Here is a 24,371-nt window from a genome sequence, read left to right on the forward strand (position 1 = left end):
AAAGAAAGAAAAAAGGAAGGAAAAAAGAAATGAATGATGGAAGGAAGGAAGGATGGAAAAAAGAAAGGAAGGAAGGGAAAGATAGAAAGAATGGAAGGATAGAATGATGGAAAGAAGAAAGAAAAGAAGGAAGGAAGGATGAAAGAAAGAAAGGAAGGATAATGGAAGGAAGGAGTGATAGATGGGACAAAGGAAGGAAGGAAGATGGAAGGAAGGAAGGAAGGAAGATGGAAGGAAGGAAGAATGGAAGGAAAGAAGAAAGGAGGAAAGATGGAAGGGTGGAAGGAAGGTTGGACAGATGGCAGAAAGAAAGTATGGAAGAAGGAAGAAAGGAAGTATGAAAGGAAGAAATAAAGGAAGGAAGGATGAATGGATAGGTGGTAGAAAGAAAGGAAGAAACAAAGGTATGAAGGAAGGAAGGAAGGAAGGAAGGAAGGAAGGAAGGAAGAGAAAGAAAGAAAGAAAGAAAGAAAGAAAGAAAGAAAGAAAGAAAGAAAGAAAGAAAGAGGATGAAGGATGAAGAGGTAGAAAGAAAGGAAGAAAGGAAAGAAGGACAGATGCAAGGAAGCAAGGATTGATGAATGGAAGGAAGGAAGGATAGAAGGAAGAAAGAAATGAAGGGTGGACGATAGATAGGATAGAAGGAAGGAAGATAGGAAGGAAGGATGGAAAAAAGAAAGTATGGAAGAAATAATAGATGGAAGGATGGAAGAAAGGAAGGAATGATGGAAGGAACAAGGAAGAAAAAAGGATACCAGAAAGGAAGGAAGGAGAGAAGGAATGAAGGAAGGAAGGAAGGAAGGAAGGAAGGAAGGAAGGAAGGAAGGAAGGAAGAAAGAGGAAGAAAGAAAAGACGTATGCAAGGAAGGAAGGATGAATGGATGGAAGGAATAAAGGAAAATGGATGGAAGGAATGAAGGATGCAAGGACGCAAGGAAGGCAGAAAGGAATGGTGGAAGAAAGGAATGAAGGCAGGATGAAATGAAGAAAGAAAGGGAGGAAAGAAGGAAGGAAGGAAGGAAGGAAGGAAGGAAGGAAGGAAGGAAGGAAGGAAGGAAGGGAGGGAGGAAGGAATAAAGAAAGGAAGAACTAATGGATGTGTAGAAGGAAGAAAGGAAGGAGTAATGGATGGGAGAAAGGAATGGAGGCTGGAAAGAAGAAAGGAACAAAGGAAAGATGGATGGAAAGAAGGAAGGAAGAAACAGCAAGAAAGGAAGGAGAGAAGAAAGGAAGGAAGTAAAGAAGGAAGAAATGAAAGATCTGCCCTTCAGGCCACTTCACAACAGGCCTTCCCTTCCACTTACATCACATCCCACTGGAAAGACCCCCTCCCACTGGTAGGACCACCTCCCACTGGTAGGACCTTTATCTTTCTTCTCTGGACCTGCCCAGGATCGGACCGTTTAAAGCCCAGAGGCCTTTAGCCCTCTGACTGCCCACCACCAGGGCTGATGTCCTTTGGGGCTCAGCCCACCTGGCCTCCAGGTGACCCAGTACATCCATGACCCCCCACCCCTATCGGCGGCCCTGATGGTGACACGGTAAGCGTTTTGTTATACCCACTTCACCACCGGAAATCAAACCAACAGGCTGGGCCCCACTGACCAGGGATGTGTCTCCGAGGGAGTGGGTGTCTGGGAAAGGCGACTAGCAAGTCAGGCAGCGCTGCCAACACACACGTGGCTCCTCTGGGTTTCCTCTGGCCGCCTCCTGGCTCTGCGGGACCGGCCACACAATGGGGCCAGGCCACGAAGGCCTCGGCCACACTGGGGTCCGGCACGCGACTCCGAGCCCTCTCCTCAGCCTGCAGTCCACGGCCACATTCCGCCCCATTGTCCTGAGCGGCAGGGTTCTGTCGCCGGGGGCGACACACGGCAGCATCCACCCTCCCGGACCAGCAGGCTTTCTGTCCCTCACCAGGCACCGTCCGCCCGCTTCCCGGCAGGCTAGCTCAGTGCGGACCACGGAGTCCTCAAGGCCTGCTTGAACGCAGTGGTTGTCCTAACCACTCCCTCTCCCGTCCCCCAGTCCCCGAAATGGTCTCTCCCACACCACTCAGAGGAAATGACGTGCAAACAGCAATGACGCCGGCCAGCGTGGCTCAGTGCATAGAGTGTTGGCCTGGGGACCAAAGGGTCCAGGGTTCGATTCCAGTCGAACAATGTACCTTGGTTGTGGGCTCCTCCCCAGCCCAGGCCCTGGTTGGGGCTCCTTCAAGAGGCAACCAATGGTGTGTTTCTCACATCAATGTTTCTGTCTCTCCCTCTCCCTTCCACTCTCCCTAAAAGTCAATGGAAAAATATCCTTGGGTGAGGATTCAAACCAACAAACAAACAAACAGCGATGACAATACACCCACGCAGGCATCAGCAACAGTGGCCCGCACAGGCGAGGGTCGCCGGGAAAGCCCAGTGCCAGCCAGCGCGTCAGGAAAGACCCCGGAGCTGTGGCAATGACCTTCCCGCTGCAGCTCGGTGACGGCACCGTGAACGGCCCATGGGGATGCGGTGGGAGGGACGGTCACTCCTGACTGGAGAAGCTGGTTGGTTAAGTGGGAGCGTGTCAGATGGGGCTGCTGTGAGGAATGAGGCCGCCAAAAGGCACATGGGAGGGGGTGTCCGCCGGCCCACACTTAGGACCAAATTTCATGTGGGAGTCAAGTTCCACAGGAGCCCCCTGCTTATTCCCGTGAGGAGGAGCTTCCAGCCAGTGGGGAGGTGCAAGGATGCGCACCGGACACCCACATGCACTTCCTGCCTGAGGGAACGGGGACCAGTGAGATCACCCTGCAGCCCATCAGACTCAGTCAGTGAACCATGCGTCCTCACAATGGACTCTTACACAGAAATTCAACCTTATGCCGAAGAATAATGAGGAGGGAGTTCCCAATGTTAAGAAGCAGGTTTCAAAAATATGTGGCTCAGTGGTTGGCATGGACCTAGGAACCAGGAGGTCAGGGCACAGGCCCGGGGCGTACTCCATCCCCAGTGTGGGCATGCAGGAGGCAGCCACTCCATGATTCTCTCATCATTGATATCTCTTTCTCTTTCTCCCCCTCTCTGAAATCAAAAGTATTTTTTTAAAAATATGATTATATAACTTTTTTCTTTAAAAAAAATAAAAGTGGGCCCAAACCGGTTTGGCTCAGTGGATAGAGCGTCAGCCCGCTGACTGAAGGGTCCCCGGTTCAATTCCAGTCAAGGGCATGTACCTTGGTTACGGGCACATCCCCAATTGGGAGTGTGCAGGAGGCAGCTGAATCAGTTTCTCTCTATACCACTCCCTTCCTCTCTGTAAAAAATCAATTTTATATATATATATATATATATATATATATATATATATATATATATATATATAAAATCAATTTATATATATATATATATATATTTTTTTTTTTAAGTGGGACGTAGGAAGAAAAGTTGTATGCAAGGAAGACAGGAAGGAAGGAAAGAACAATGGAAGAATGGATGGTAGGAATGTAAGATGGAAGGAAGGCAGAAAGGAATAGTGGAAGAAAGAAATGAAGGAAGGATGAAATGAAGAAAGAAAGGAAGGAAGGAAGGAAGGAAGGAAGGAAGGAAGGAAGGAAGGAAGGAAGGAAGAAAAAAGAAAGAAAAGAAAGAAAGAACAAGGAAGAAGGAAAAGATGTATGCAAGGAAGGAAGGATTGATGGATGGAAGGAATAAAGGAAAAGTGGATGGAAGGAATGAAGGATGCAAGGAAGGCAGAAAGGAATGGTGGAAGAAAGGAATGAAGGAAGGATGAAATGAAGAAAGGGAGGAAAGAAGGAAGGAAGGAAGGAAGGAAGGAAGGAAGGAAGAAGAAAGAAGGAAAGAAAGAAAGGAAGAAAGATAGAAAGAGGAAGAAAGAAAAGACGTATACAAGGAAGGAAGGATTGATGGATGGAAGGAATAAAGGAAAAATGGATGGAAGGATGAAGGATGCAAGGATGCAAGGAAGGCAGAAAGGAATGGTGGAAGAAAGGAATGAAGGAAGGATGAAATGAAGAAAGAAAGGGAGGAAGGATGAAAGGAAGGAAGGAAGAAAGGAAGAAAGGAAGGGAAAGAAGGAAAGAAGAAAGAAAGAAAGAAAGGAAGAAAGAAAGAAAGAAAGAAAGAAAGAAAGAAAGAAAGAAAGAAAGAAAGGAAAAAAGGAGAGAAAAATGGAAGAATGGAAGGAAGGTTGGATAGATAGCAGGAAGGTGGATGGGATAAGGATGAAAGGAATGCAGGCAGTATGAAAGGAGGAATAGAAGAAAGGGTGGATGCATAGATGGCCGGAAGAAAGAAAGAAGAAACAATGCAAGAAAGGAAGGAAACATAAAGTAGGAAGAAAGGAAAGCAGAAAGAAATGAAGGGTGAAAGGAAGGAAGAATGAATGAATGGGAAAATGAAAGGACGGAAGGATTGATGGAAGGAAGGATGGAAGAAAGATAGGAAGGAAGAAAAAATGAAGGAAGGATGGCAGGAAGGAAGGAGTAATGGAAGGAAGGAAGGAAGGAAGGAAGGAAGGAAGGAAGGGAGGAAGGAAGAAGGAATGAAGGAAAAATGGAAGGAATGATGGAAAGAAGGAAGGAAGGAAGGATGAAAGGAATAAAGAAAGGAAGGACTAATGGATGTGTAGAAGGTAGAAAGGAAGGAGTAATGGATGGGAGGAAGGAATGGAGGCTGGAAAGAAGAAAGGAACAAAGAAAAGATGGAGGAACAAAGGAAAGATGGATGGAAAGAAGGAAGAAACAGCAAGAAAGGAAGGAGAGAAGAAAGGAAGGAAGTAAAGAAGGAAGAAATGAAAGATTTACACTTCAGGCCACTTCACAACAGGCCTTCCCTTCCACTTACATCACATCCCACTGGTAAGACCCCCTCCCACTGGTAAGACCCCCTCCCACTGGTAGGACCACCTCCCACTGGTAGGACCTTTATCTTCCTTCTCTGGACCTGCCCAGGATCTGGACCGTTTAAAGCCCAGAGGCCTTTAGCCCTCTGACTGCCCACCACCAGGGCTGGTGCCCTTTGGGGCTCAGCCCACCTGGTCTCCAGGTGACCCAGTACATCCATGACCCCCCACCCCTATCGGCCTGTGTGCTTCTTGTACGGCGGCCCTGATGGTGACACGGTAAGCGTTTTGTTATACCAACTTCACCACCGGAAATCAAACCAACAGGCTGGGCCCCACTGACCAGGATGTGTCTCCGAGGGAGTGGGTGTCTGGGAAAGGCGACTAGCAAGTCAGGCAGCGCTGCCAACGCACACGTGGCTCCTCTGGGTTTCCTCTGGCCGCCTCCTGGCTCTGCGGGACCGGCCACACAATGGGGCCAGGCCACGAAGGCCTCGGCCACACTGGGGTCCGGCACGCGACTCCGAGCCCTCTCCTCAGCCTGCAGTCCACGGCCACATTCCGCCCCATTGTCCTGAGCGGCAGGGTTCTGTCGCCGGGGGCGACACACGGCAGCATCCACCCTCCCGGACCAGCAGGCTTTCTGTCCCTCACCAGGCACCGTCCGCCCGCTTCCCGGCAGGCTAGCTCAGTGCGGACCACGGAGTCCTCAAGGCCTGCTTGAACGCAGTGGTTGTCCTAACCACTCCCTCTCCCGTCCCCCAGTCCCCGAAATGGTCTCTCCCACACCACTCAGAGGAAATGACGTGCAAACAGCAATGACGCCGGCCAGCGTGGCTCAGTGCATAGAGTGTTGGCCTGGGGACCAAAGGGTCCAGGGTTCGATTCCAGTCGAACAATGTACCTTGGTTGTGGGCTCCTCCCCAGCCCAGGCCCTGGTTGGGGCTCCTTCAAGAGGCAACCAATGGTGTGTTTCTCACATCAATGTTTCTGTCTCTCCCTCTCCCTTCCACTCTCCCTAAAAGTCAATGGAAAAATATCCTCGGGTGAGGATTCAAACCAACAAACAAACAAACAGCGATGACAATACACCCACGCAGGCATCAGCAACAGTGGCCCGCACAGGCGAGGGTCGCCGGGAAAGCCCAGTGCCAGCCAGCGCGTCAGGAAAGACCCCGGAGCTGTGGCAATGACCTTCCCGCTGCAGCTCGGTGACGGCACCGTGAACGGCCCATGGGGATGCGGTGGGAGGGACGGTCACTCCTGACTGGAGAAGCTGGTTGGTTAAGTGGGAGCGTGTCAGATGGGGCTGCTGTGAGGAATGAGGCCGCCAAAAGGCACATGGGAGGGGGTGTCCGCCGGCCCACACTTAGGACCAAATTTCATGTGGGAGTCAAGTTCCACAGGAGCCCCCTGCTTATTCCCGTGAGGAGGAGCTTCCAGCCAGTGGGGAGGTGCAAGGATGCGCACCAGACACCCACATGCACTTCCTGCCTGAGGGAACGGGGACCAGTGAGATCACCCTGCAGCCCATCAGACTCAGTCAGTGAACCATGCGTCCTCACAATGGACTCTTACACAGAAATTCAACCTTATGCCGAAGAATAATGAGGAGGGAGTTCCCAATGTTAAGAAGCAGGTTTCAAAAATATGTGGCTCAGTGGTTGGCGTGGACCTAGGAACCAGGAGGTCAGGGCACAGGCCCGGGTGCGTACTCCATTCCCAGTGTGGGCATGCAGGAGGCAGCCACTCCATGATTCTCTCATCATTGATATCTCTTTCTCTTTCTCCCCCTCTCTGAAATCAAAAGTATTTTTTTAAAAATATGATTATATAACTTTTTTCTTTAAAAAAAATAAAAGTGGGCCCAAACCGGTTTGGCTCAGTGGATAGAGCGTCAGCCCGCTGACTGAAGGGTCCCCGGTTCAATTCCAGTCAAGGGCATGTACCTTGGTTGCGGGCACATCCCCAGTTGGGAGTGTGCAGGAGGCAGCTGAATCAGTTTCTCTCTATACCACTCCCTTCCTCTCTGTAAAAAATCAATTATATATATATATATATATATATATATATATATATATATATATATATAATCAATTATATATATATATTGGGTCGGCAACTATATATATTTTATATATATATATAAAATCAATAATATATATATCAATATATATATATTTTAAGTGGGACGTAGGAAGAAAAGTCGTATGCAAGGAAGACAGGATTGATGGATGGAAGGAAGGAAAGAACAATGGAAGAATGGATGGTAGGAATGTAAGATGGAAGGAAGGCAGAAAGGAATAGTGGAAGAAAGAAATGAAGGAAGGATGAAATGAAGAAAGAAAGGAAGGAAGGAAGGAAGGAAGGATGAAATGAAGAAAGGAAGGAAGGAAGGAAGGAAGGAAGGAAGGAAGGAAGGAAGAAAAAAGAAAGAAAGAAGAAAAAAGAAAGAAAGAAGAAAAAAGAAAGAAAGAACAAGAAAGAAGGAAAAGATGTATGCAAGGAAGGAAGGATTGATGGATGGAAGGAATAAAGGAAAAGTGGATGGAAGGAATGAAGGATGCAAGGAAGGCAGAAAGGAATGGTGGAAGAAAGGAATGAAGGAAGGATGAAATGAAGAAAGAAAGGGAGGAAGGATGAAAGGAAGGAAGAAAGGAAGGAAGGAAGAGAAAGAAGGAAAGAAGAAAGAAAGAAAGAAAGAAAGAAAGAAAGAAAGAAAGAAAGAAAGAAAGGAAAAAAGGAGAGAAAAATGGAAGAATGGAAGGAAGGTTGGATAGATAGCAGGAAGGTGGATGGGATAAGGATGAAAGGAATGCAGGCAGTATGAAAGGAGGAATGGAAGAAAGGGTGGATGCATAGATGGCCGGAAGAAAGAAAGAAGAAACAATGCAAGAAAGGAAGGAAACATAAAGTAGGAAGAAAGGAAAGCAGAAAGAAATGAAGGGTGAAAGGAAGGAAGAATGAATGAATGGGAAAATGAAAGAAGGATGGAAGGATTGATGGGAGGAAGGGTGGAAGAAAGATAGGAAGGAAGAAAAAATGAAGGAAGGATGGCAGGAAGGAAGGAGTAATGGAAGGAAGGAAGGAAGGAAGGAAAGAAAGAAGGAAGGAAGGAAGGGAGAGAGGGAGGAAGGAAGGGTGAAAGGAAGGAAGAAGGAATGAGGGAAAAATGGAAGGGATGATGGAAAGAAGGAAGGAAGGAAGGATGAAAGGAATAAAGAAAGGAAGGACTAATGGATGTGTAGAAGGAAGAAAGGAAGGAGTAATGGATGGGAGGAAGGAATGGAGGCTGGAAAGAAGAAAGGAACAAAGGAAAGATGGATGGAAAGAAGGAAGGAAGAAACAGCAAGAAAGGAAGGAGAGAAGAAAGGAAGGAAGTAAAGAAGGAAGAAATGAAAGATTTACACTTCAGGCCACTTCACAACAGGCCTTCCCTTCCACTTACATCACATCCCACTGGTAGGACCCCCTCCCACTGGTAAGACCCCCTCCAACTGGTAAGACCCCCTCCCACTGGTAGGACCTTTATCTTCCTTCTCTGGACCTGCCCAGGATCCAGACCGTTTAAAGCCCAGAGGCCTTTAGCCCTCTGACTGCCCACCACCAGGGCTGGTGCCCTTTGGGGCTCAGCCCACCTGGCCTCCAGGTGACCCAGTACATCCATGACCCCCCACCCCTATTGGCGGCCCTGATGGTGACACGGTAAGCGTTTTGTTATACCCACTTCACCACCGGAAATCAAACCAACAGGCTGGGCCCCACTGACCAGGGATGTGTCTCCGAGGGAGTGGGTGTCTGGGAAAGGCGACTAGCAAGTCAGGCAGCGCTGCCAACGCACACGTGGCTCCTCTGGGTTTCCTCTGGCCGCCTCCTGGCTCTGCGGGACCGGCCACACAATGGGGCCAGGCCACGAAGGCCTCGGCCACACTGGGGTCCGGCACGCGACTCCGAGCCCTCTCCTCAGCCTGCAGTCCACGGCCACATTCCGCCCCATTGTCCTGAGCGGCAGGGTTCTGTCGCCGGGGGCGACACACGGCAGCATCCATCCTCCCGGACCAGCAGGCTTTCTGTCCCTCACCAGGCACCGTCCGCCCGCTTCCCGGCAGGCTAGCTCAGTGCGGACCACGGAGTCCTCAAGGCCTGCTTGAACGCAGTGGTTGTCCTAACCACTCCCTCTCCCGTCCCCCAGTCCCCGAAATGGTCTCTCCCACACCACTCAGAGGAAATGACGTGCAAACAGCAATGACGCCGGCCAGCGTGGCTCAGTGCATAGAGTGTTGGCCTGGGGACCAAAGGGTCCAGGGTTTGATTCCAGTCGAACTACGTACCTTGGTTGCGGGCACATCCCCAGTTGGGAGTGTGCAGGAGGCAATTGAATCTGTTTCTCTCTATACCATTCCCTTCCTCTCTATAAAAAATCAATTTTATATATATTTTTTTTATTTTTTTTTAAGTGAGACGTAGGTCAAGCACTTGCTCAGACAACCCCCTGTACCTTATCACCTATGGCCACGGGAAGTGGCTCACACAGGTGCACAGGCGTCACAGCCTCCTGTCCCAACTGGCCACTTCAGAACTGCACAGAGAGGAACTCAGGTCTGGCTGAAGCTAAAATAGCCCTACAGCTGTGTGGTATCTGTCCACTCTTTAAAATATGCAATTTGTGCGAACTGTCCCCCATTTAAAATATTCTATCCTCGCCCAGCTGACATGGCTTCGTGGTTGCATGTCCACCTATGAACCAGGAGGTCATGGTTCGATTCCCAGGCAAGGGCACATACCTGGATTGCAGGCTCAAATCCCGGTCCCTGTTAGTCAGTGCATGTACGGGAGGCAACCAATCGATGTATCTCTCTTACATCCATGTTTCTCTCTCTCCCTCCCTTCCACTCCCTCCACAAATCAATGGAAACAAGAGCCTGGGCGAGGATGCACAAAGAATGCAAACATAAGTTGTGAAAAAACAGGTAAATCAAACACAGGCTCCATGCACTCAGAGACACTATTTATTTCATCAAAGTCAGGCAGGATGATCTGTTGAGAGGTAAGTGGTCAGCGTCGAGCATGAATCTGCACACATTTCCACAGTGAGTTGCAGGCGATGGCCTGGCTGGAGTCTCACGATTCAGGGCATTCCACGCGAGGCGAGAGCTTCACAGAGCGCCCGCAACAGCCACCCGCGCAGAGGGCAGACGTTAGCACCAGACGGTTTGACCTGCAATGATGTCACTATATACAAAGGTACGTACACGGACTCCCGGATCTTTGGGGCCCGCCAAGCAGACACTGAAGAGGCAATCGGGGACAGGACAGGACGGTGTGGGCACGGGGGCTTCGCTAAAAGGGGGGATCACACTACATATTCCCACAGAGAAGGAAGTCCGCAAAGACATCAGAAGGCCGGCACAGACACACACAGTTTCCAGGTTCACAGTTACAGACATAGATAGCATCAAAATGGCCACAACACTGTATCGGAGGGGGAAGAATCACAGGTAAAAGCTTCATCTAAATTAAAAAGCAAACACACACACGGAGTGGCTGCGGTCCCCCCAAGAGGGAGGACCACGGGGGTCCGAGAGCAGCCAGCTGGGCCTTCTCCGACATGGCCACTTCTCACCGCAAGCGGCAGGATTCCCACGTCACAGCTGAACTGACAGCAGTGAACACGCCTGAAAAGGCATGTCTTCTTGGCATGGTTGTTGCCAAAATGAGCAATGACTGCCTGCGTGCCTGAAGCTGGCCCGTGCGGACCCTTTCACGCCGCAAGCCGACATCCAGACCGCGGCCCGGGAGCCTGGCTCGCTGCTCCTGGCTCAGGAAGCGTGGACCGTGGTCCTAAGACACTGGTGTGTGTGGTTTGGTTAGGTGGCAGGCGCTCTGCCAGAAAGGTCTCCCCACCTGCTGGAAAACTTGATAAGGGGATTCAAACAACCCCTCCACCCAACACATGTCCACGTTACCCTGACGTGAACTCAGTCAAGGGGTTCTGCCATTAGCCACGCACTGCACCAGATGAGCATCCGAGGAGAGAGAGAGTGGCTCCACAGTGATTTAGGTAAAAATAAGTTACCATCCAACCATCGGCGGTTTGATGATCAACCATTGATCATCTTTCTCCTGCACTTCCTTGCCACACACATGTCCTCTTTGGTGAAATCTTTTGCCCACGTTTCATCTGGGCTGTTGGTTTTCTTGCAGTTGAACTGTGTAGTTATTTATATATTCCGGAGAGGGTTACTTTGTCACATGTGATTTGCAAATCATTTCTTGATTTGCAACTGCAAACTGACACCATAACAGCGTTTGTTTTTTAAGTGAACAGACTCTTCAGAATCTTGCAATGTCAACCAATAAAAAGGGTCCGGAACCAGTCAACTCTGTGGCAAAGCTGGAGAGGGACCCCCGGAAGCCCGGAGGCGGGCTCTTAGGAAACCGGATGGGCCTTCGGGGCATGCTGACAGGTTGTAAGAGGCAAACCGAGGAAAGGAGCCACTTCCCATGGATGACCATATGCACACGACACAAATGCCTGGGGAGAAAGTGATCTAAGAACGGTCCACTGGTTTCGGGAAACACCTAGCAAGCACAGGACTACCGCACACACCTGTGACCAGGCATTTCACGTTGCGGGAACACGCCTGACCCGCGCCGCCAGCTGAGACGGACTGAAGCCGCCCGCTTGGTGCGTGGGTTTGAAAGCATGCACACGACTTTTAATGAGCGACCCAACACAAAGGCTATGCATTTCACAGTTGGTCTCTAACCACTTGGAAACTATGTTAATAAATTATCACTATCATCAGCATCACAGGTTTGTGCCGGGTCAGAGAGCACATTATATGAACGACAGTGAACGCTAACAGCACTGGACGGACACGGATAAACGTGGCAGGCCACACCCCTCGTGGATCACAAGAGAAGACGTGAGCCGGGTGTCCCCCCTTGTGCACCCCGGGGACTCGCTGAGCGCTGCCCAATGGCTGGTATGGCAGCGGGAGACACAGGCCAGAGCGATCGCTGCCAAGGGGCCCTGGCATGCGGGACGGGACAGCCTGCGGGCTCCGGGGCAGAAGCTCGCCAGCCACCGGGGCCCGTGCCACATGGGGCTCCTTGTGAAGGACAACACCCCCCGGGGAGCCACTCTGCTCAGCATCCAAAGGGAAACTAAACACCCAACGTGTCACCCCAGACAAACACGAGTTATCGCTTTTCAAACAGCCACGTCGCTCTGAGAGGGTTCTCACTGGGGGCCACCGGCCGGGCGGGGGTCCGCTGCCAGGGCGGGGCAGGCCGGCTCCGCCCGGAGGCCCTCACTTGCTCCTGTCGGGCTGCAGGCTGTCCACCAGGCACTTGAGCTGCTCCTCGCCCAGGTGGATCTTGTCCTCCAGCTCCCGCTGCTCGATGATGAGGGCCGACTTCATCTTGACGAAGTGCTCGTAGTCGGCCAGGTTCTCGTCGCTCAGGTAGCTGGCCAGGATGTCCAGCACCACGCGCTCCCGGCGGTCCAGGTTCTCCTTGAGCTCCTTGGCGTCCTCGTGCTGCTGGATGAGGACCCGCTGCTTCTCGAGCAGCGATTGCTGTGGGGAGAGAGAGAGAAAAAGAGAAAGAGAGAGAGAGAGAGAGAGAGAGAGAAGCCAGTGAGGACCAGGGCGGAAGAGGTGCAGCGCTCATAGGACAGCACTGAGTCCTGAGTGTGGGCGCAAGCACTCATGGCCGTGGCACTCCCCGCCTTCGGCCCCATCGGTGCGAAGGCCCCTCCCATCTCCAGTGCCACGTATGGGCCTGGACTGCCTAACAGAGGCAGCCAAGGTGACCCCAGTGCGACCACGGGACTGAAAGCAACAGAATCCTGGGATGCTCAAAGGGTGCCACGGCCCAGGCGGTGTGGCTCAGTGGTTGAGCATTGACCCCATGAACCAGGAGGTCAGGGTTCGATTCCCGCTCAGGGCACAGGCCCAGGTTGCGGGCTGGATCCCCAGTGTGGGGCGTGCAGGGTGAGGAGGCTGAACTTTGCCAACAGCCTGCTCCTCGTGTGCGGCTCGGGGGGGCTCGGGGAAGCGCCCACTGCGCCAGCGCACCCCCACCTCACTGGGCCACCGTGCCCTCGGGTGGACAGAGGAGAGGCAAAGACAGCGGCTTCCAAACCGAAAGGAAAACGATCATCACCGATTCTATAAGTTCTGTTGGGCTCAAAGCTGCTGAGATTGGGGCGGGACCCCGTCTCTGTTCGCGTGTTCATTTTCTGCCTGGAAACAACCTGGCGCCACGCCTTTCACCGCATAACCATGTCCGCCTCTGAAAGCCTGGGCTTCCCCGTGCCTGACACGAGGGTCACCCACCCCCGGCCACCCTGAGAGGTGGCCACTGAGCGGCGCCAATGAGGAGAGGGGAGCCCTGGCCAGTTTGGCTCAGTGGACAGAGCATCGGCCTGCGGACTGAAGGGTCCGGGTTCAATTCCGGTCAAGGGCAGGCACCTCGGCTGCAGGCTCCTCCCCGGCCCGGGCCCTGGTGGGGCATGTGCAGGAGGCAACCAATCGATGTCTCTCTCACATCGATGTTTCTCTCTGTCTCTCCCTCTCTCTTCCACTCTCCCTGAGAATCAATGGGAAAATATCCTTGGGTGAGGGTTTTAAAAGAATAAATAAATAATTTTTTTAAATGAATGAGGAGGGGGAGCTGCCTCAGCCACCCACAGCCGAGGAGTAACGCCCCCCCCCCCCCTGCTTCAGTTCCGCACTCTCTAAGGGGCCTCGGGCTGCTGGGCGCTGGGCGCAGCCTGGTCTCAGGAGGGCCACGCCACCCCTCCGTCACACGCGGGAGCGCCCTCCGCCCTCCATGCATCCTGCATCCCGAGGCACAGGCGCCGGGTGAGCTTTCGAGGCATCACTCAGCCCCCCAAGGAGACCCTCCCGGCGGTCCTCCCCCAGCCCCAGCCCCCAGCCCCCAGACTTCCCGGCCGCATGCGTCCCACACACCCGATCGCCAGGCGACGCGCTGTCGTCCAGGTTGTTGAGGGCGTTCTCCACGCGGGCCAGGCGCCCCGACAGGGACAGCAGCAGGTTCACCACCTTGTCCAGGTCCCCAATGAACATGCGGAACTTGTCGAACTCGTTCGGCTTGCACACGTCCTTGACGATGGCCTCCACCTCGTCCCCGAGGGCGCTGTTGGCCTGGATGTCCTCCAGCAGGCTCTCCCGCGCGCCCCGCAGCACCTGCAGCTTGCGGCCGATGCTGTCGATGAGCTCCTGCTGCGGGGCACAGGGCGGCGTGCACACGGGGTCAGGAGGGCGCACCCCGGGCGCTTCCAGCACGTTCCAGCCACTGCTGGCGCTGGGACCAGCTGCTTACGGACACTGAACTTGATATTTCAAGAGGACACGGGGTTCTCCGAAGGGCACACAATTATCTCCCTGGATTTTCACCAGGATAAAAGGGACGTATCAGTTGAATTTAAAGGAGCCCGGCTGGTGTGGTTCAGTGGCTGAGCATGGATCCATGAACCCAGAGGTCACGATTCAATTCCTGGTCAGGGCACACGCCCGGGTTGGGGGTTCAATCCCCAGTACGGGTTGCACAGGAGGCGGCTAATTGATGTTTCTATCTCTCTATCCCTCTCCTTTCCTCTCTCTCTAAAATCAATAAAACATTAAAAAAGAGCCGGGACCGGTTTGGCTCAATGGATAGAGCGTCGGCTTGGGGACTGAAGGGTCCCAGGTTCGATTCCAGTCAAGGGCATGTACCTTGGTTGCGGGCATATCCCCAGTAGGGGGTGTGCAAGAGGCAGCTGATCGATGACACTCTCTCATCAATGTTTCTAACTCTCTATCTCTCTCCCTTCTTCTCTGTACAAAATCAATAAAATATATATTTTTTAAAAACATTAAAAAAGGAAAGCAAGAGAATGGGTCTTTGTGTAATGGGTCTCATTACACAAAGGTGGCAAAGAAGCTGTGGAAACGCCCCATCTTAGAGCAGGGCACTCACCCCAGGGCTTAGTACGACTGCCCCAGCGCACTGCCCTGCACAGAAGCAGGCACAAACGCCCGCCACATGGTGCAGAGCGCCCGCCAGCCTCTGCGCGCACCGCCCCGGGGAGCCAGGCTGTCCTACCTTCTTCACAGACAGGTCATGGTCCAGGTCACTCCCCGAGTCCTCCTCGGGCTCCTGCTGCTCCTGCAGGTCCTTCATCTTAATCAGCAGCTCCGCCTTGGGCGCCGACGTGCTGTAGTACGCGGAATTGGTGGCCAGGGACACGGCCGCCGGCGCGCTCGGCTCCTCGCGCCTGTAAAAACGCCAGAACCTCAATTATCTGCGACCATGGGCACCAACCCACGGTCACCCCGCAACCGGGGCTGCGACGAACGATGGCGCCCTCGGAAGGACACTAGCCAGGGAGGTGGCAGCAAAAGGAGGACAAGGTGGGTGACAGGCCAGGACTGCCAGACGGATCTTCATCGAGGCTAAGGGACGGGTTTCTAAAAGCGGGAACTGCAATAAGTAAGGATGTCTACGTCTCCGCCCGGGCTCCAGCCAGTGTGGCCCAGTGGACAGAGGGTCCTGGGACCGAAGTGTCCTGGGTTTAATTCCGGTCAAGGCCACGGACTTGGTTGAAGGCTCCTGCCCGGCCCAGGCCCTGGACAGGGCGCGTGCAAGAGGCAACCCACGAATGTGTCTCTCACACCAGTGTTTCTCTCTGTCTTTCCCTCTCTCCACTCTCTCTAAAAATCCATGGAAATAGATCCTCGGGTGAGGATTTTTACAAAATAATAATAAAAATAAAAGTCTCCGCCCAGGACGGAAGAGTGCAGACAGTTTCCTCTGGCAGTGAGTGTCGGAGGTGTCTGAGGACAACTGACTGGGAGAGAGGCAACCTCACCCTGGCCGGGTGCCCAGTTGGTTAGAGCATCGTCCCCAAACGCCAAGAGTGCGAGTTCCATCCCTAGTCAGAACATGTATAAGAGTCCACTAATTGCCGAAACCGGTTTGGCTCAGCGGTAGAGCGTCGGTCTGCGCACTGAAAGGTCCCAGGTTCGATTCTGGTCAAGGGCATGTACATTGGTTGCGGGCACATCCCCGGAAGGGGGTGTGCAAGAGGCAGCTGGTCGATGTTTCTCTCTCATCAACTTTTCTAGCTTTCTATCTCTCTCCCTTTCTCTCTGTAAAAAGTCAATAAAAATATATTTTTAAAAAAAAGAGTCCACTAATTAACACACACTGAGTGGCCAGATTATTATGCGTTCAGAGATCATAATCATCTGGCCACTCTGTGTGTGTATGTGGGGGGGGGGGGTGTGCATGAATTTGTGCATGGGTGGGGCCTGGCCAGGGGGAGGGGACATGGGCGGTTGGCCGGCCTGCCTGCTGGTCTAACTCCTGGTCGAGGGGACCATTTGCATATTAGCCTTTTTTTTTTTACTTTTTTTTTTTATTAAATTATTATCTGTGTACATATTTTAACATTGCCCCCCCCCCCCAGCCTTTTATTCTATAGGACAGACACAGAGTGGCCAGATTACTATGCATTCAGAGATCATCATCATCCGGCCACTCGGTACATAAATAAGCAGAACGACAAATCCGTGTCCCGCTGTTCCCCTTCCTCTCTCTCTCTAAAGTGAATGAATACACCATGTGATGCCCTACCCTGGCACTGCAGCCTACTGTTGCGAAAAGATGATCGTGGAGCCTGGCTGGTGTGGCTCAGTGGTTGAGTGCCAACCCATGCATCCAGAGGTCCCTGGTTCAATTCCCAGGCAGGGCACACCCCTGGGTTTCAGGCTCCATGCCCAGTGCGGGGCGTGCAGGAGGCAGCTGACTAACTGATATTCCTATCTCTCTCCCTCTCCCTTCCTCTCTGAAATCAATAAAAATATATTCAAAAAACACAAACAAAAAACTGGTTGCGGCCCTAGTCAGTTTGGCTCAGTGGTTGGAGAGTCGGCCCTCGGACTGAAGAGTTCCTGGTTTAATTCGGGTCAAGGGCACATGCTTCAGTTGCAGGTTCAATCCCCAGCCCAGCTGGGGTGTATGCAGGAGGCAACCAATCGATGTGTCTCACATCAATGTTTCTGTCCCCCTCCCTCCCTAAAGAATCAATGGGAAAACACTGTCCTTGGGCGAGGATTAATGTACGTACATACACAGCCGCCCCTGGCCCTCCGCACCCAGGACCCCGCAGACGCACGGCGCACACTCACTTGTCCTCCGCGGCCCTCGGAGAGGGCACCTTGGGCAGCAGCTTCCGGCGCTGCTGCGCCTCCTCCAGGAGCTGCTGGTCCTTGGGGAAGATGCCCTCCATCAGGTCCATGGTGGTCCTGACCTTCACGCTGGGGTCCAGGATGTCCGCCAGGGACTTGTCCTTGCACACGATCTCCCGCGCCAGCTCCTCCGTCTTCAGGTCCTCCGCCGTCCGCTCCCTGGCCTTCCCGTAGCCGAGCGCGGGGGGCGAGGCCCGGCCGTCGGGGGCGGCGGGGGGCTGGGCCCGGGGCTGCGGCTCGGTGCCCGGGCGGCTGTACAGGCAGAAGCGGGAGTAGGACTGCTCTGACGTGCTCAGCGTCTTGATCTGGTCCCGCTCCAGCCCGCTGGGCAGCGCGGGCGGCTCGGAGGCGCGGGCCAGGCCCTGGCGGCTCTCCCTCTCGGGCTGGCTCTCCGAGTGCACGATCTTGATAGGCACCATCTTCACCGTGGTGTTGTCGATCACCCGCTCGATTCTGCAAATGGAAGGGCCGGACGCTGAAAGGCAAGGGCGCCCGGGCCAGCTGGGGCCACTCGGGCCTGCATGCCGCCACCCAGCACTTGAAGCCACCCTTCGCGCGGCTGGCATACCAGGCAGCCGGGGCCTGGCACCAAGCGGGCGCACGGCTCCCTGTTATCTGGGCTGAGTCACTAAGCACACACTTCCCGTTCTTTTTGTTGTTTTTCTTTAATCCTCCCCCAAGGATATTTCCCATGGGTTCTTAGGGAGAGTGGGGGAGAGAGGGAGAGACAGAGAGAAACATCGATGTGAGAGAGACACATCATTGCTTGCCTCCCGCAAGAGCCCCGACCAGGGCCTGGGACAGGGAGAAGCCTGCAACCCAGGTACATGCCCTTGACCGGAATCCAACCTGGGACCCTTCAGTCCGCAGGCGGACACGCTATCCACTGAGCCACACCAGCTAGGGCCACACTTCCCCTTTTTAAAAAAAGTTTCTTGGAACCCCTACAGGAAAGAGACAGAAAATGGAAAGAAACAGCCTGGTCAACAGAACGGGGCTGCGTCCGGGACACCCCGAACGCCGGCTGGTGCCTGGGCTGCACCCCACAGGACCACGCCCCGGGGGACCCAACGTGCTCTCACAGGATCTATGGGAGACAGAGCCACCCACTGGCGCCCGGGAAGGAAGGCAAAGTCAAGCCCAGCCACAGCCTCTGGCTCCGGAGGGCGCGTCTTGATGGGCACCATCTTCACTAACTCAGCGGCTTCACGCCAGACCTGCAGCCTGAGCCCAACGGAGTGACTATGGCGCGGGGACCACCCCCCCACTCACGAGGGTGCGGGGTCAGGCCCGGTCCCTCAGAGGCACGCAGACAGGAGGGGCCGAAGGCTCGGTCAGGGCTCTTGACTGGCCAGCCCTGCCTGCCCACATTGCCAGCGCCTCCGCCTGCGTGCCTGACACCCTGACAACAGCAGGGAATGGAACCAGGTTTTCCTCTGCTTTCACACAAGGCGTGTGCCCGCTTCCCTGTTCACATAAAAAGTCCTACCAGTCCTGGCCAGGGTGCTCAGTGGTTAGAGAACCGGCCCCTGCACCAAGGGTTTCGTGTTCGATTCCCGGTCAAGGGCATGTAAGGCCATTCACTGGGCAGGGAGGGGGCACTGGGCAGGGAGGGGGCACTGGGCAGGGAGGGCACTGGGCAGGGAGGGGGCACTGGGCAGGGAGAGGGCACTGGGCAGGGAGGGCACTGGGCAGGGAGGGTACTGGGCAGGGAGGGCGCACTGGGCAGGGAGGGCACTGGGCAGGGAGGGTACTGGGCAGGGAGGGTACTGGGCAGGGAGGGCACTGGGCAGGGAGGGTACTGGGCAGGGAGGGTACTGGGCAGGAAGGGCACTGGGCAGGGAGGGTACTGGGCAGGGAGGGTACTGGGCAGGGAGGGCACTGGGCAGGGAGGGCACTGGGCAGGGAGGGCACTGGGCAGGGAGGGTACTGGGCAGGGAGGGTACTGGGCAGGGAGGGCACACTGGGCAGGGAGAGCAGGCACTGGGCGGGGGAGGGCACTGGGCAGGGAGGGCACTGGGCAGGGAGAGCAGGCACTGGGCAGGAAGGGCACACTGGACAGGGAGGGCGCACTGGGCAGGGAGGGCACTGGGCAGGGAGGGCACTGGGCAGGAAGGGCACTGGGCAGGGAGGGCACTGGGCACGGAGGGCACTGGGCAGGGAGAGCAGGCACTGGGCAGGAAGGGCACACTGGGCAGGGAGGGCACTGGGCAGGGAGGGCACTGGGCAGGGAGGGCACTGGGCAGGGAGGGCACTGGACAGGGAGAACACACTGGGCAGGGAGAGCAGGCACTGGGCAGGAAGGGCACTGGGCAGGGAGGGGGCACTGGGCAGGGAGGGCACTGGGCAGGGAGGGCACTGGGCAGGGAGGGCACTGGGCAGGGAGGGCAGGCACTGGGCAGGGAGGGCACTGGGCAGGGAGGGCACTGGGCAGGGAGGGCACTGGACAGGGAGAACACACTGGGCAGGGAGAGCAGGCACTGGGCAGGAAGGGCACTGGGCAGGGAGGGGGCACTGGGCAGGGAGGGCACTGGGCAGGGAGGGCACTGGGCAGGGAGGGCACTGGGCAGGGAGGGCAGGCACTGGGCAGGGAGGGCACTGGGCAGGGAGGGCACTGGGCAGGGAGGGCACTGGGCAGGGAGGGCACTGGGCAGGGAGGGCACTGGGCAGGAAGGGCACTGGGCAGGGGAGGGCACTGGGCAGGGAGGGCACTGGGCAGGGAGGGCACTGGGCAGGAAGGGCACTGGGTAGGGAGGGCACTGGGCAGGGAGGGCACTGGGCAGGAAGGGCACTGGGCAGGGAGGGCACACTGGGCAGGGAGGGCACTGGGCAGGGAGGGCACTGGGCAGGGAGGGCACTGGGCAGGGAGGGCACTGGGCAGGGAGGGCACTGGGCAGGGAGGGCACTGGGCAGGGAGGGCACTGGGCAGGGAGGGCACTGTGCAGGGAGGGGGCACTGGGCAGGGAGGGCACTGGGCAGGGAGGGCACTGGGCAGGGAGGGCACTGGGCAGGGAGGGCACTGGGCAGGGAGGGGGCACTGGGCAGGGAGGGCAGGCACTGGGCAGGGAGGGCACTGGGCAGGGAGGGCACTGGGCAGGGAGGGCACTGGACAGGGAGAACACACTGGGCAGGGAGAGCAGGCACTGGGCAGGAAGGGCACTGGGCAGGGAGGGGGCACTGGGCAGGGAGGGCACTGGGCAGGGAGGGCACTGGGCAGGGAGGGCACTGGGCAGGGAGGGCACTGGGCAGGGAGGGGGCACTGGGCAGGGAGGGCACTGGGCAGGGAGGGGGCACTGGGCAGGGAGAGGGCACTGGGCAGGGAGGGCACTGGGCAGGGAGGGTACTGGGCAGGGAGGGCGCACTGGGCAGGGAGGGCACTGGGCAGGGAGGGTACTGGGCAGGGAGGGTACTGGGCAGGGAGGGCACTGGGCAGGGAGGGCGCCCGTTAAGGGGAAGGATGAGGGCCACCTCCCAGGCCTACCTTGCGGAGCTGTCATCCTGGATGAGCAGGGGCGGCTTGTCCGTCAGCTTCTGGGGGGCGAACTGCGGAGACGGGGAGCGCGAGGTCTCCATGGCGGGCGTGGGCAGCGGCCGGGGCTGGGGCGGCAGCGGGGCTTCTGGCTTCGGGCAGGCGGGCTGCTCCGCTACATGCTGCCCCCGCTCCCCGGGCGCCCCGGGGCCGTCCGCGGGCTGGGCACAGGGGCTGCGCACGGGAGACGGCGGGGGCAGGGGCCTGCCGGCCACGGCCAGGTGGCTGCCCGCAGGGGTGCCCGCGGGGGTGGCACTGGCCGGCCCCCAGAAAGGCCGGGGCTCCCGCTTGGGCGGCGGCGGCCGCTGCGGGGCGGGCCTCTTGGCGGGCGGCGCGGCGCTCACGGGCCGGGGGTCCTGCCCCCCGGAGGGCAGCGCCTGTGACCCTGGGCCCGGCGGGGGCAGGGGGCCGGCGCGGTCCTCGGAGTATCTGTAGTCACGGGGGAGGGTGCCCGCCCTGCCGCGGCCTTCCTGGGGCACCTCTGGCACTTCCTGGGCACGGGGGGGCTCAGACGCCTGGGCCGGGGGCCGCGGGCCCCGATGGGCTCCTGGACCGTCCTCCGGGCACTGGGCATCTGCTGGTCTAGAGGAAGAACGAGTAACAGTGAGCAACCACCCTGGCTGGTGTGGCTCAGTGGATGGAGCGTGGGCCTGCAGACCGAAGGGTCCTGGGCTCCATCCCCAGTGGGGGGCGTGCAGGAGTCAGCCGAGCCATGATTCTCATCATTGATGTATTGTTTCTCTCTCTCTCTCTCTCTCTCTCTCTCTCTTTCTCTCTCTCTCTCTCTCCCTCTCCCTTCCTCTCTGAAATCACTTAAAAATATATTTTAAAAATAAATAAATTCTAAAAAGAAAATGCTATACCATTTATAACTTATATTTTAAAAAATAATGAAAACGAGCAACCAATTCCAATGAACACCTTCCCGAACAGGACCAGACCGGGTCTTGCTGATCTCAGATCGCTGGAAGGAATTAGCCCCGCAGGCATTTTCCCACGCCTGTGCCCAGCGCAATCCCTAATGCCAGGCCTTGAGCCCAAGCACACAGCGGGCACCGTGAGGCCATATGTGGGCGTGTCCCACAGCAGGGCGGGGGGTGTGAAAACACACGCACACACCTGAGACACAGACCCGCGTGCGTGTCCACACAAGCTGCATTTGGGAGCAAAAACCAGAATTGACACAAGCCTTTAGAAAACAAGGCTTGTGAGAATGCTCACCCACGGCGCTATTCAGAAAGCAGTATTTCATGCTGCAACAGGATTTTTGTGCGGCTCATTCCATCCAGGAAATCGCCACATACAGAGAGAGAGAGCTTTCTAGGACGGGTCGCAAGTGAACTGATGACAAAGCCTCTGACACCAGTAGCGTGGTGTGAAAATGAAAAGAGAGACTTGCTTCTGGAAGCTGCCACCATTTGCTGATCTTTTCAAATTCCTACCATTTCCAGATCCACAATCCATTTCTGTGTCCCCATGATATGCACATATACATGTACTTAAATGCATATACATATACACATAAACAGGCCTACAAAACCACGCATACATGCTTCACACACATGTTTATCTGTGCCGCAGCTAAAGCTCAAGGCATTAACAGCTATTACATTTGCAGCAAACCAGCCGGCCACGCCTTTGCCGACAACAGCAATAAAATGAGGGTGCGGGGTCAGGCTGACTCCCAGGACGGCCAGAGCTTTCCGCTGGAGAGACCAGCTCTGCTGTGGGAGGAGACCTGACCAGGGCGGCCACCCGGGCACCAGCAAGCGGAGACCTGCACCTGTTGACCAGCAAGCGGACAGGACACCTTTCCCGGCAACCAGCGCCCCTGGCGGCTGAGGGGTGAACTGCACTCCAGGACATGCTACTGGGCCTGGGAATTAGTTGTTCCAACCCAGTCTTGGGTACTAAGTGGCAGTGTCCTGTCCATGTCCCTCTCGTGTCCTCAGGAAAAGGCCCCTCAGGCTCAGTGGATGCTTCAGAGCAGAACCCACATCGCACACCCAATTCCTTGCCTTCGCCAGCCGGGGCCGCAGTCCCCACCCTGCATGGCGGGAAGTCCAAGGGCAGGACCGTGCTCCCAGCCAAAAACTGCAGCTCCTCCATCTGGCAGAGGACAGGGTCCCACTGGGACCTGAGAGGACAGTTCGCCCTCTGCTCCCAGGCTGCGGGCACCGCCTCCGCTTAGAAACAAGCTGAGGAAACAGCCGAGTGTCAGAGCGCAGACAGTATCAACTGGTGTGGGGAGTCAGATTTAAAAATATATATATATATTATTGATTTTTTACAGAGAGGAAGGGAGAGGGATAGAGTCAGAAACATCGATGAGAGAGAAACATCCATCAGCTGCCTCCTGCACACCCCCCACTGGGGATGTGCCCACATCCAAGGTCCAGGCCCTTGACCGGAATTAAACCCGGGACCTTTCAGTCGGCAGGCCGACGCTCTATCCATTGAGCCACACCGGTTTCGGCGAGTCAGATTTTTTTAATGGGTATTAGGTACACACCAAGGCAAACTAGAAGTTATCAAAATAACCTGAACACGGCAATGAGTGTTTCAGAAAACAACCACAGCCAAGCGGCCGTGTGGGCAAAATTCAGAATGGCAGCGATACTGGCCACATGGCAGCGCCATCTGACAGGGGCGGCTCTGGCTCTGACGGCCAGCGAGCAGGGAAGGCCCTGCGACCCCCACGTCCCCCTTCACTTAGGCCTTGTGCCTGCGCAGCCAACAGGGCGCTGGGTGACAGGGACACGTGTCGTAACTCATGACGAATCGCAAATGCCTGCCCGGCCTTTCATGTCCAGGCCGCAAGGGACTCTGGGAGGTTTTCTCATCCTCCTGCTAAACTCCTCCACTCCGGCCCACTGGCCCCCACCGAAGCGCCGGCACCTGCCATTCAGCCAGCACCCAGCAGCTCTGAGAGATGGAGGAGGGACGCAGCTGCGCTCACTGCTCAGGCCACAGCGCCTGGCCACGCAGGCCCACATGGGATGCGAGTGTTCAAAAGGAGTCCCACTGCAGACTGACTCATCTGCCTCTCAGCAAAACCATGATGGCTGGTCTCAGTTTAGGTGCTTACAAGGGTATTTCTTGGATCACATGATCTCACGCATCTAGGGGAAATAATGAACAGCATAAACTGATGAACAAAAACAGACCCGGAGACAAGGAAGCAGCGATCAGACTGTCAAACCTCAGAGGGAAGGCAGGGGAGGGTGGGGGTAAGGGGGAGAGATCAACCAAAGGACTTGTGTGCATGCATATGGGCCTAGCCAGTGGCCATGGTCAACAGGGGGGTGGGGGCATGCGTGGAGAGGGGTTTGGGATGGGAATGGGGGGGATGAGGACACATATGTGATAGATACCTTAATCCAGGGGTCCTCAAACTTTTTAAAGTGGGGGCCAGATCACGGTCCCTCAGAGAGCTGGAGGGCCGGACTATATGAACTACTAATTCCTACTGTAACACCTCGGCTGCGCTCACTGCCCAAAAAACCTGGCGGGCCGGATCAGACTCCTCTGCGGGCCGCATGTGGCCCGCGGGCTGTAGTTTGAAGACCCCTGCCTTAATCAATAAAGAAATAAAAAAAAAAAAGGAGTTCTGTCTGCAGAGCGCCTTGGACAGGACGGGCTGTGAGAGCCACCCAGGCAGAGAGCGCCTGAGGGAGCCACGCCCCTGGGAAGCACTAGTAACTGGTGACTCAGCCCAGTGGGGCGCCCTCTTCCTGATG

The 24,371-nt window shown here is 55.6% G+C and overlaps 1 protein-coding gene across 2 annotated transcripts in view; it reads right to left on the minus strand.

Annotated features, from left to right (window-relative positions):
• Nucleotides 1-9,830: 9,830 nt before the first annotated feature.
• SHROOM2 (shroom family member 2) overlaps nucleotides 9,831-24,371 on the minus strand; it is an 85,697-nt gene continuing 71,156 nt past the window's right edge. The window contains exons 6-10 of one of the 2 annotated variants that reach the window (XM_084870006.1): nucleotides 20,584-21,213; nucleotides 17,043-17,555; nucleotides 14,956-15,127; nucleotides 13,821-14,090; nucleotides 9,831-12,422 (exon numbers count right to left, since the gene is read on the minus strand). In XM_084870006.1, coding sequence (XP_084726132.1) covers nucleotides 12,156-12,422; nucleotides 13,821-14,090; nucleotides 14,956-15,127; nucleotides 17,043-17,555; nucleotides 20,584-21,213 — 1,852 coding nt within the window. In that variant the 3' untranslated portion in view covers nucleotides 9,831-12,155. Of the gene's footprint in view, nucleotides 12,423-13,820; nucleotides 14,094-14,955; nucleotides 15,128-17,042; nucleotides 17,556-20,583; nucleotides 21,214-24,371 lie in introns of both variants that reach the window. The other variant, XM_084870005.1, reaches the window with a different exon arrangement.

Source organism: Pipistrellus hanaki, assembly GCF_964339955.1.
Source record: "Pipistrellus hanaki genome assembly, chromosome: X".
In the NCBI taxonomy this organism is placed as follows: Eukaryota; Metazoa; Chordata; class Mammalia; order Chiroptera; family Vespertilionidae; genus Pipistrellus; species Pipistrellus hanaki.